At 42.7% G+C, this 13,042-nt stretch overlaps 1 protein-coding gene across 1 annotated transcript; it reads right to left on the bottom strand.

Annotated features, from left to right (window-relative positions):
- Positions 1–1,599: 1,599 nt before the first annotated feature.
- Positions 1,600–7,062, bottom strand: CCN3 (cellular communication network factor 3). The gene is given in 5 exon segments (XM_027884930.1): positions 1,600–2,238; positions 4,081–4,289; positions 6,093–6,344; positions 6,607–7,029; positions 7,032–7,062. Coding segments are annotated over 5 exon segments (1,197 nt in total). The 5' UTR covers positions 7,048–7,062; the 3' UTR covers positions 1,600–1,941.
- Between the last annotated feature and the right edge of the window lie 5,980 nt (positions 7,063–13,042).

Below are 13,042 nucleotides of genomic sequence, written 5' to 3' on the forward strand. Positions count from 1 at the left end.
GTTGCATGTAGGCACCTACATGCTCTTGATGAGGGGCAAGGCTAGTCATGTTCTGGCTGTTTGAAAAGCATAAGGCAGGCAGGAATTTGATAACAAGGAATGACTATAGAGAAATTTATTTTTGGTGCAGTTAGTGGAGAAAGCCCAGGTGAGGACACAATCTATCTAACCTGAACTGAACCAGCGTGGGTTTTAGCACTAGAGCCTCATAATTTCAGGGATGATTTAAAAGTTACTAAAAAACATCAGCAGTTGATGTTTGTTCATGGTTATCTTTACCTTAAGCTTCATTGGCTAAAATGAGCATTTACCCATCCACATGCACACACTACATTTAGGAGTCTTAACCCCCAGCTGAATTCCACTTGTGTATCAGGAACTGTCGAACAAGAGGTTGATAGCTCCTCCAGAGAAAGATACCAGACCTAATATGTTGAGATTTGGCCTTTTGTCATCTTTTCTCAAGACAGATTTTTTTCCTACCACATAGTTATAGAACAGTTGTGGCACAAGTACAACTCTGGTATGACTAACAGAGACAGACAGACACTGAGCTAAACTTGATCCCACAGCTGAGGCAACTGGATGTCTGCACAATCCTATTTATGACCTATTGGCACAATCCTGCTACAATGCCTGATTTAATACACATGAAACTGCGACCCTCAGGCTCCATATTCCTTAGGGATATTCTCATACAGTGTCCAGCACAAATGGGGTCACAGGCTGATTTTGGGAAGCTGAACTCCAAATCATGTAATTATTCTTCATGACCACTATGATTCAGGGCACTCAAATTCAGTTTAACCATCCTATCTCCCAGGCTAACTTACTCCAAGAGAAGCTTCCTTTCTAATGTGTTTCTCACAAATTATTCATCCTTCCTTGCACCAAGACACTGCACACATTTTAGGGCAGTGGGATGAGGGACACTAAGAATATTAAAAGATAGTATCTTTTGTTTTTAGGAGTCTGTAGACCCTTTTTCTTCCCATTGTGTTTTAGCTATTAAAAGTTGGCAGTTCAAGAAAAACAACTTTGGAAAAATACTTTTAATCACAAAGTTTATTTACTTAGTAAAGTTATATTACAATATGTACAGTTTCTATTTACATATACACCTTTCTAAGAAATGAAGCACCATATAATACAGTTAGTATTTTAGAGGAATTTACAGATATATTATTTTTGCATCCAAATAGTTATATCTACAGAAACATATTAATTAGAACCAAATTCTGATAAGACACTGACTTTAGCTGGTTTTGGATGAGATTGCTATTGAAGTTACCAAAGAGAAATTTAACTGCTGTCAGCTATCAACCTGTGCTTCAGGATAAGGGACCTTAGCTATGTCATTTCAGAGGCCACCTGAAAACTTAATCCTCAAAGAAAGTCAGAGATGTTGACAGAAGGTATTTTATAAGTCACAAGAATGCAACAATTTTAACAGTAAGATTTTTACTGTCATCAAAAAACAGAGTTTCATTAAAAAGGAAAAGAACATTGCTTAAGTGTTTATATGCATGATGCAGAAAGAAATTGAGAATCTGGAAGCTTCTGTGATACAGTATCACATGTTCCACAAGGAACACATTGACTCTTAGAGAGCCCAGCTACTGCAACTTGAGGCATGATCCCCTTAACCCAAGGAGAAAGTCGAGCTGTCTGCCTTGTGATCTTTATGTCACCATCAAGAAAAAAAAGAAGGCTCTGTCCAGGGTACAAAATTTCCTTCAAGTGAATTAAAGACATTTGGAGGGGGGAAAGGTAAAATGAGGTATTTAATAAACTACAGGAAAAAAGAAAGCACCTAGTTTGAAAGACCGTGTTGAAAAAATGTTCTAGTTATTTTATATACGCAATTGTTACATTCACCTAATTGTGAGTCAAGTTTTGCATAAACTATTTATACTTTCTATGCCTTCTAATTTGTGCTTTTCATATTTTTACTTCGCTAGATGACAGATCTGATGGCTGGAAGAAAACAATGTTACTCTGAGGACAGTTGTTATGACAGACACAGGTGTTGATCAACATCACTGGCTTTTTTAGGACTTTGCCCTGAGGACAGCGGAACTCCACTTGAATGGTTTTGGTGTTGTGTGGGGTACAGCATCGCCCGTCGTTGCAGAGGCCACAGTAACGTGGTTTGTACGCCTGCACACTCGTGCAGTTCTTGTACTCAAAGCGAACAGCTTTCGCAGACTTCTTCGTTCGGACACATTTCTTCCCTTTCTAAGAAAAATAAGAAAAGACATCACTGCATAAGACAGACATCAATCAAAAATTGGCATGCAAGGATATAGGTCTACTCTGAAAACTTAAATTTATTGTCTTTATTCACGCAACAGCAAGAAGCATCTGTAGCCACTTCCCTAACCACTTACAAGTAACAACTGCAGGATCTGCCTTTTGACAACAGTGTTACTGGGCCCGTAATGAATGACAAATTAATTAAAGACCAGACTTGTCTTCTGAAACAAGTCAACATTCATTATGAAACTATACTCTACCGGAAAACTTCTCAAGCTAGTGTAGTTCCATCAGAGAATTCAGAAGCTAAACAAGCAAGTTACAGGACTAGATTCAGGGGAAAAACAGAGGTAAAATGAATTGCAGAAGTCGTAGTCCATTCCTGTGACCCAAGGCAGCTTTAACCATGTCTTTCTTAATAGGTGATGGTCTAACTTGTCCTTGGAAATCTTGAGTGACAGAGACTGTATATATCCCCAGACAACCCTAACAGTTCACTATTCTTACTGTCTCGAAGGTTTTCATTCATGTCTTAATTTTAATGAAGTCTAAACTCACCATTTCTTCTTGTACCCCCTTGGACTCAGAAAAAGCTGCAATATCTGAACACAGTTACAAGAATGAATCTCTCTTCTGTTGCGTTCAGAAGAAGGTCAGTTTTATCAATTTTTCCCTAGATGAACATGTTTTCTAGACCTCTGATCATTCTTGTTAATCTCCCCAGCTCCTTGTTCATGTTTCATATCCTTTACAAAACACATTATTTGAAACTGCAGAGACTGTTCAGCAGAGGCCTTAGAAATGCTTTTCAACACTCAGAACTATATATAAAGTGATGGTCCTCTTACATAATTACCTGACAGGAATAACGTCAGCTCCCTTAGATACTTTTTTTTTTTTTGCATTGGAAATGTCGGTGTTGGGATTGCTTTTGGAAAAAAGCATCATAAGGATTAAAATAACGTTTAATTTACCTAAGCAGACTTTGCAGGATCTCACGCATTTCTCTGTAGTTCCAGATGCTCAATAGACTACAAATCTGACATATCCATTTTGTATGACCGAAGCAACTCTGAAGTATACACAGAAGTAATACAATTGCATTTGTGGGAAAGGTTAGGCTGTGTCAGCTGTCAAAATAACTGGCACATGCAATACATGTGATGTGTTTGAGACAGCTCAAATGATCATAGAATTGTAGAACAGTTTGGGTTGAAAAGGACATTTAAAGGTCATCTAGTCCAACCCCCCGGGACATCTTCCACTAGATCATGTTGTTCAGAGTCCTGTCCAGCCTGACCTTGAATGCTTTTAGGAATGTAGAATGGCATCTCCAACCTCCCTGGGAAACCTGTTCCAGATGCCTCTCCACCCCCATTGTACAAAATTTCTTATATATAGTCCTTTAATCTAGTCTGAATCTACTCTCTTTTAGTGTAAAGCCATTACCCATCGTCATCACAACAGGCCCTACTAAAAAGTCTCTTCCCATCTTTCTTGTAGGCCCCTTTAAGTACTAGAAGGTCTCCCCAGAGCCTTCTCTCCTCTGGGCTGAACAACTCCAACTCTTTCAGCCTTTCCTCATTGGAGAGGTGTTCTAGTGGCTCTCCTCTGGACTCCCAAGAGGTCCATGTCTTTGCTGTGCTGAGGACCCCAGAACTGGATGCAGACCCCTACTCTAGGTGGGGTCTCACCAGAGTGGAGTAGAATGCCAGAATCCCCTCCCTTGATCTCCTGGAGGTGCAGCACAAAGCTACTGAGCAAATAAGGAAAGTCTAAATGTGTTTTTGGTAAAAAAAACCCTTGCCTCTCTGAGTAGCCTACCTTATCAGATGACTCATCATTTTCACAAGGTCTTATCATGCAAAGCCGCGTCTGCTTCACCATCTCACACTGTTGATTTCTGTTGGTAACACGAGTGGAAAAGCCCATTCCACAGCTTTTGGAGCAAGCACTCCATTCTGTTGTCTGTTCAATACAATTGGCGCTTGAATCCGACACATCGATCCCGAGTGTGGCCTCTTGTCTGTAGGCTGGAGACAAAACCCCACAGAACTTTACTACAAGAAAAACTCACATGAAAACCCCGTATCTAACTGAGCTCCATCACATCTGGAAAGCAACATGTGAGACAAAAAAAGGTTCAAACCCTACACTTTTGACAAGATTTAGGAATTTTAAAAGCCGCCGTTTTAGGAATCCTGGATGGCAACTTCCTGCATCTAAAAATAACAGAAAGGTGCATATCAGTGTAATCAGCAAAGCATTTAGATTCAGTTCACTCAAGAATTACTGCTGATTTTCAAAGCAGTTTGGAACTCTAATAACTTCTCATTCCTCAGTCTTTCTAATGGATATACATCACAAATCTGTTCTAAAGCTAAGTCAAATATAAAAATATTTATATTAGGTGTGATTTGAGAGAGGCTGAATGATTTATCTAAACTAAAAAATAGCATGGAAGTAAAGTCCTTTCCTCAGAATCATAAAGTCACCCCATCTTGTCAATTATTGACAGACTACAACCAGGCTGAGGGCGGGGAGAGAGAAGAGGGAAGTAATTTTCAGGAGCTATCATAGCTACTTAAAGCCATAGTCAGTTCTGACCATCTCCTGCCACATTAAGCTGTACTATGCAAATATTGTTAACTGCACAGTTTGGCTCATTAGGAAGAGATAACACAACTGAGCCATCCATCACAGTTCTTGCTGTTAAGTTCCTTTACAATGGCCCTTCTGCCTATTGAGGGTAAAGATCCATTGCTAGAAAGAATGCAGATAATTCATCTGTAGGAATTTTACAGATTAGCCTGTCACAAATCAAAGAAAAGGAAAGGTAGTAGAAAGCTGTCAAACTTTTTGTTTATACCTTAGGTGCCTTACAGCTGACACTTCATAGCCCATTAAAAAGTTATTAGAGGTTTTCTCTTTGGATCCTTCCTCATTTTCTTTTTAAATGAATTAGCCAAGTTTCAGCATAACTAACTGCTTAAGATCACAAAGAGCAGTGACTGGAAGAGAATGCAGTGCCCTCTACTCTCAGTAAAAGTAGCTTATGAAAATTCATGTCGAAACAATAGTCTAATTTAAAGGGGATGGAGACATAATCCAGTAAGAAAACGGGGGAAATATTGTCTAGGGTTTTAAATTACAAGAGCACTTTATGAGTTCTGCATTTTGGAATGGGTTGGGTTTTTTACAGATGCACTCACTGTGCTTATAACCATTGCTTCTCCAAGTACTCTGTAATGTTTTTAATGCCAGCGATAATGATGAGAGCTCTAGCACAGACAGGCTGGAATTTGTTCACATTTCAGCAGCCATGCTGACCACTTGTAAGAGCTGCAGAATTCAGGGGGGAAAAAGTCTCTTGCAGACTAAGCTGTTACAATAGTATTTATGATGTAACATATTACTGCAGAGCAACTAGCAAGACTGAAGCTTTGATTTTTTTTTTTGTTTGTTTGTTTGTTTGTTTTTTGTTTTAATGTGGGAACGTTTGGAGGATTAGCAGCTTGCCCCTGTTTTATTCTGCTCACAGAACTATTGTGCACCAGATAAACAGAAATTTAAGAATTGGGACGTAATTTAAGTTAGCTAACTTTTAAAACTACTATGCACAGTCATCCTCTGAATCTCTTCTTTTATCTGTCGAGCTCTGCCCTTACTCATTACCACTGGTATACCTACTAGTCACTTCAGGTGAGAAAAAAAGATCAGAAAAAAATAGACCTTGCAAACCAATGTGTCTTATATTTGGCAACCCCACGGATATTTCCAGCATGATATCCCCTCCTCCTCACAATGACTGTGATAATTAGTTTTAATTCCCTCACCAGCCATAGCAAAACCTCCCAAAATCACTTCATCATCAGGGTCGCAGATCCACTTCTCACAGCACTCTCCAGGGACTTCGATTTTCCTGGGGAAGGGGCAGTCGGGGCCGGGGAGCAGCAGGTCCAGGTTGCAGCGGGGCAGGCAGCCGATCTGCCCGTCGCGGCAGGTGCACTGGTACTTGCAGCTGGGCTGGAACGTCTCCCCGTTGCGATAAATCATCCCGTCAAAGACGCAGTTGTCTCCCTCCAGCACTAGTGGGAAAAGGGGAGGCATTTGCTGATGCAGTGGGTATTCGGACGCCACCTGGCCCTCGCAGACCCTCGGCGGCCGCACTGGCACCTCCCGCAGCAACAGGGAGAGCCCCGGCCCGCCGTGGGGCGACCGCTTGGCCGGAGGGAAGGCAGGAGAACAGCGGGACAGAGAAACCCGCAGCGGACTCCGCGGCGAGCCCGGCCCCGGCCCCGGCAGGGTCTGCCCGCCGCCCCTCGAGGGACACCCCTCGCCGCCACCTACCCATGCAGATGCCGGCGGTGCCGCCGTCCTCGGGGCCGCGGTCACAGTAGAGGCCGCTGCTCTCGTCGCAGGGCAGCATCGCGGAGCAGCGCTCGCCGCGCTGCCGGGCGCACACCAGGCAGCAGGAGCAGCCGTCCAGCACCGCGGGCACGCCGGGGGCGCAGCGCGGCGGCTCGGCCGGGCAGTGCCCCCCGCACGGCCGGGGACACGCCGGATCCCGCCCGCTCTCCTGCGGGGACACGGCGGCCCCGGGGGCCGCGTCACGGAGCCGCACCGCCCGCCGGCTGCCCCCGGCCGCCGGCCCCGCCGGGCGCCCCGCACTTGCCTCGCACGGCCGGAGGAGGAGGAGGAGCAGCAGCAGCAGCAGGGCGGGCAGGTCCTGCCCGCCGCCTGTCGCCATGGTCCCGCCCGCCGGGCAATCGGCTCTAGCGGCAGAGCCATTGCAGCCGCTTATATAGAGGCAGTCGGGGACCCCCCTCCGCAGCCACCCCCGCACGGCGGGCAGAGGGCCGGAGGCGGGGAGCTGGAGCGGGGGAGCTGGAGCCAGGCCGGGCGCTCTGCTCCCCCCTCTCCTCCCGCCACCTGCCCCGGCGGCACTGAGCCGCTGTCCCTACCCTCCCTGCGGGAACCTTCTGTCCGAGGGCGGTACATGGAGCGGGGACTAGCGTCCCGAGGGCAAAGCTGGCCCCTGCCCGGGGGCCTGGTCGGTCCGGTGCTTGAAGTCGAGGGGCTTCCCCGGAGAGGAATGCCACCCTCAGCCCATCCCTACGGCCCGTCCCCTGCCCCGTCTCCCGCCCTGTCTGCTCGCAGACATCCATCCATCCGTCCGTCCGTCCGTCCGTCCGTCTGTCCGTCCATCCGTCCGTCTATCCGTCTGTCCATCCGTCCATCCGTCCAGCCAGCCAGCCAGCCATTCCTCCTCACAAGGGCAGTGCTGTGGTCACACGCAGAGGGGCAGCACGGTGCTGTCCCACAGCTGTATGTGGCCACAATGAGGCCCCTGTCACAGTCGGTGTGCCTGAGCAGTGCTTGGCATAGAAGATCAGCCACCCCAAAGCCGAACACCTCTCGGGGTTGGTGGCTGGTGGTGACAATCTGCTTCTGACCCTGGTATGAAGTGTTTTGGGCTTGGGGGGCATTATGGAGGCAGGAATGATGCCCGTGAAGATCAGGGGTTCTGGAGGTGATGAGTTCTCCTCAATGAACTCCTCAGTTTTGAGTCATGGGCACTTTGATTACTAGAGGGGTGCAGGTGTATTGGCTGATGGGAAACAGAAGTTGCATAGGGAGCCCTCCCTGCTCCATGCAACATGATGTGACAGACTCCTCGGTGCTCACATGGTGTGTTCAGCTGCAGAGGATGCAGAGCCGACGTGCCAGGCCTCAGGAATGCTTTGTAGAAGTAACTCAAATGCTCTGTGCTGTGTAGTTAAGATTTAGGCCAAGCGTAAGGGAGACTAAATCTGTTAACGGCTTTTACTTGTCAGGAATTGCTTTCTGCCCAAGCAGGCCTTCTTGGGTCTTGCTAGGATACAGATATTCTTTATCTTTGGTTGTCTGAGGCAGATAATATGCACTGGATTGTGTTATGGCTTGTTAAAGAGAAAATATTTGAAAAATAAACAAAACTTGTAAGCAGACTAGTGAAAACAAGATGCCTTTTACGTTTAAGACATGACACAAGTGGTACTCATGAATTTACAAGGCTGCTGTAGCTCTATGCCAAGGCAAAAGTCAGCACAAAACCAGAAATGGCAAGATGCAAGTTTTGTTTTGGACAAAAGTCACTGTTCCTTTCTTGATGCTGAGTAGCAACCACAGGGTTTCTGGAAAAGCCTGGCATTCTGGGGAAAGCAGACTTCACTGGTGCACAAATACATAATCTCTGGACTTGTACTGGCCCTTCCTTTTCTCACTCAGATACAGCAGGACCAGCCAAGGGGAACTTTAGGTTGTTCAAACCTTATTAGCAGCTTGGGAATGTGTTTGAGGTTATTTCAGTCATCTACTGTCTGCCAGATTATTTCTCTTCCCCCCCCCCTTTTTTTTTCTTTGCTTCTTTTCCTCTTGCCTCTGATTAAGGCAATACCTTGCTTGTGAACAGAATAACCAATGCTCTTGGCCAGGTGTGAAGATTTGCTAAAAGGAAGCAAGGCTGTTCCTGTAGTTTTCCCAAAAGCAGGGCTGTCAGCCAGAGGGCACATACAAGACTTGTTTTTGCCCATCCCTCTGTATGTGAATCTGCTGAGGTTTTCAGTGGTGATAATCATTCACAGCCACTGAAAGTTTCCTTACCTTTCAATGAGATTCCTTCACACCATTCTTAAATATCTTCTGGTGTATAAAAAATGTGTCACCACATAAAACTGCAGAAAGAATCAAAGAAATGAAAAAATATTTGCCGACATACTCAATTTGGAAAAAAACCACCATTTGCATTTAATTAATTTATTAAAGCCCTACTTGTTTATAAAATACCAGTTATGAAACCATGATTATGCTACATTTTAGTACAGTAGGATCAAATATCCTTTCCTGGACATTTCAGTTCCTCCAAGCATAATTTGGAGTCCACTGAACCACCAGTTCTAGGATGTTGGTCCATTTTCCTAACTGTGAATATTTTTGTACTTGTTTTACAACTTTTTAGAGAGTGCCATACTGTTCTTATCATATGAAAGTAGCCTTTGTTACTTCTCACAGAATAAAATAATGAACAGGTGGAGGAGTTTCATGCTGGCCCAGCTGGCAATGAATAGCGTTTATTCATGATATAAAATTACTAAGTACAAATAAATATTTTAGTTTCTCTGGGTTTGCTTTTTTTAAAGAACTGTACTGAAGTGAGTTAATATTTGGGTTGCCACCTTGGCTGTAGCTGTTGCAAAGAGTAATCCCTCCTAATATGTAAAGAGATTTCCTGCACCACCAAAATGGCAAAGAAAGCTTTATCTAAAAGACTGGAAACAGAAGTTACAAATAAAACTGACTCAAGTCTTACAGTGTTTCTAATTGCTGATCCCATTTCTATCCAAAGGTGTCAAGGTATGTGTCAAGGTATGACAAACCATTACAAAAATTCAAGTATTCATAGTAATATCTCTGTTCAAAGCCAGCTTCCCATCCAGCCTCCTGTGAAAGTCACTGCTTCACAACAAGCAGCCTATAAAATTATCTTCCACTCTTTTTGTATGGTGATGCAATTTTTAGTGAGTAAAATTCTCATAAATACCACATCTTTCTCTTCCTGATTTTTTGTCCCACCAGTTTTTACTGATACAAATATGATGGTGGATGATTCAGCACTTGCCCTGCACTGTCTTGTAAATTTATGCTCTGTCTGGTAGTCTACTCATAAATGGAAATATTTTTCTTGAAAATATTGCAGTTTTTCATTTTTAGCTAGCCCTTCTCAGCCTAGATGACAGCTGCAAATTCCTAACATCTTTTGGGGCTATTAATATTGAGCATGACCTAAATATGGAACAAACAAAAGTTATATAAACACCTCAATAAATTCATAATATCAGTGATACGATCAGCCTTCCATACATATTGACATATCGCAATAGCAAGCCAACAGACTTGGTAACAGATTGCCCTGGTTTCTCCCTCAACATATGGTAACAGCATAAGAGGTTTTTCAGCCACAAACAAAATTACTGTACCTAAATCTGGAAAAAGATTTCTGAAGTGTTAATTGTGTTGCCTGTGTGGATGACGGGGTACCTAAATAATATTTAGGGTTATCCTGATGATCATCCTCATCTAGCCTGAACCATTCACATCAACCCTCCATGACTACACCATGTTTTGAGGTATGTACCCCAGCCATTGTTGTTCAGAAGAGATCTGTCCAAGTTTCAAGTGAACTCTCCTACATTTTTTTCTGCTTATATAACTAGTTTATAAGCACTGCGGAGTTTTGAAGTTGCTGTTTGACTTCTGAGGTTTTAGCTTTCTGTCTCCTTGACTTCTGTACATCCTACAAAAAGAGCTAATCCAGAAACCAGCATTTAGCTGGGCTTTTGATTTCATCCTCAATATTTAGGGGTTTAATATTGATGAATGGTGTCATTATTCTTGAAAATCATACCTGAACTACAAATATGAGACTCAAATGTTGGTGACATTACTTCTGATGTAAGTGTTAATGAACTGTTTTATTTTGCATTGAGCTATAGAGAAAAGATGAGAAAATTGCTACATATTTTTACATACAATTGAAGAAAACTTTGGAATGAAATATTGCATTTAAAACTGAAACATCATTTAGAAAATGTCAGAGTTAATTATGTGGCGATGGGGAGATATCATTATCTTCGAGTCAGACAATTCTATATACTCAGAAGAAATTCACAAGGTCCAGTTTATTCTCATCTGCATGTTCCACCAAAAAAGTTCAATTAGTTTCTTTCTTCCGGCTTATTTCAGCTATAGAGCTAGCTGGGAATACTTACATATTATCTACATGTTATTACATATGTCTTTGTTATTTTGGGGGATATATGAGGAAATGTAGGTTTATTAAGAATGGCACTATTATTTGCTCATTTATAATTGGCTCAAATGTCAAAATGCTATGGTGTGTGGCAAGACAATTTTCTCTTTTTGGTCAGAAGAGTGCAGGTGAAAGTATTTGCTATGATTTCATTCAGGCCGAGATATTTAGAGGAGAGCAAGAGGCACAAACATGATATCCATCCTGTTAAAGATAGTACAAACAGTAGGGTAGGAATGGCTCATGTCCACACTGCTTAGGGCTGTCATTCTTTAGTACAAATACTCCTTATACACTAATTGGCTTTGGATTTTTATCTCCCTGAAATTCTCTGTACCCTTATGGCCATAAACCATTATAATTTGTGTAAGGGTGAGATGACTGAACAAAGTGCTTGAAGCAGCATAAGGGCTATGCTACAACCCACCAAAAAACCCTTTTATACAAGGAACCTGAGGGCGAGTGTTACATGCCAGCAGCTTTGCTGTGAAGCCTTTGTCCCTGTTCAGGATGACAGTAGGTGTGTATTTTCAGGGACGTGTACTCGCTTTCCATAGTGCCAATTTCTACTACTACTGTGTTGGGAACCAAAGAGATGAGATTTGAGAAAGGTCATTAATATTTGCTCTTAAAAGACATGAGATCGTTATTATTTGCTTATTTAATTTGATTTTAAAGCTTATTAACCCTAAATAGATAATTATGCTTTTTTTCTGAAATTACCAGATTAACATTACTGAGAATCTAAGATGGGTCCATGTTGCTGAATGAGATGATAATGGATAAACAGAATTGTGGAAGTTTTCCTTTCTTTATTCACTGGGTGAAACTCATTTGGTGCAGAGGGCCATTAAGGTCCTTGAGGGGTGTCACCTAATTTCTATTCCAAGAGTTTCAGTAAGAAGACCTAATGATGGTAAAATGGGTGTTCTGTAATAGGAAAATTAGTTCAGCCAAGTGAGGTTCCCCATCTTTTTTTCCTTCTCTAAAAAATAGCCAGTTTTTCAGATCATGTCTGACAGAAAGTGGTATGGATAATGAGATCCTAATTCAGCTAATTGAGAGTTCCAGACATTTCCAATTAAGTGCTGCTACCAAATGGTATGGTTTAGGGCTGTTCTTTGTGTGCTTATTTCCCATATCCTTCTTGGTCTCTGCCAAGTGCTGAATAACCTGGCCATAAGTACTGAAAACATATTTTATAGATTTCATTTCATTTTCCAATATGTTTTTGTCATATTCTTTTTTGTCATAACTTAATAAGAAAGAACTTGTCCCAGGAGTGAGTAGCTCCGGCAGTTTTCAAATTAGGAGAGCTCTGAATTAGAAACTGTAAACTTTTGAGAATGCAAAGGACACAAATGAGATACAATTAAATTGGACCCTCTCGGCTTGAACGCTTTTTATAGTCTCTGTTGTTGCTTTGTGCTGCAGGTGTAGAGGCAGTTTCAGAAGTAATTCTTGTAATTTAAGGGCTTTAAGGTTAAAACTATTTTTTTTTCATGGAGCAAATGACTAGCCAGAAAGGACAGAGAAGTATAAGAGCAATACATTCCAACAAAGGCAGCTGCACAGTGCAAGGTATCTTGAGAGTGCATGACAGCCATCCTGTCTCAGACTGAGAAGGGCAGGGCACCAACACTGAGTTCACACAAAGAGAGACATGCCTGGCAGGACGCTTTCCTTCTTCTAGCTAGAATAATTTTGAAGACCATACATTTCAGTTCAGATATATGATTTTGAGCATCTATAATTTATCTCAGTCAGTAATAAATTTACGTTTTGTCCATCATCTGTTCTGAGTTCCTGCATTGTTCGATAGTAACAGTCTGGGCTGGCAAGCTAGATGCCCTTCCAGGGAAACATTGCCATCCCTAGTTCCTGGTCTGATCTTCCCAAAGTCACCTTGATGCTTCTGTAAGTTAAGGCTTAAAA

This window comes from Empidonax traillii, unplaced genomic scaffold, assembly GCF_003031625.1.
Source record: "Empidonax traillii isolate 1590-97213 ecotype Southwest subspecies unplaced genomic scaffold, ASM303162v1 scaffold157:size2224338, whole genome shotgun sequence".
Taxonomy (NCBI): Eukaryota; Metazoa; Chordata; class Aves; order Passeriformes; family Tyrannidae; genus Empidonax; species Empidonax traillii.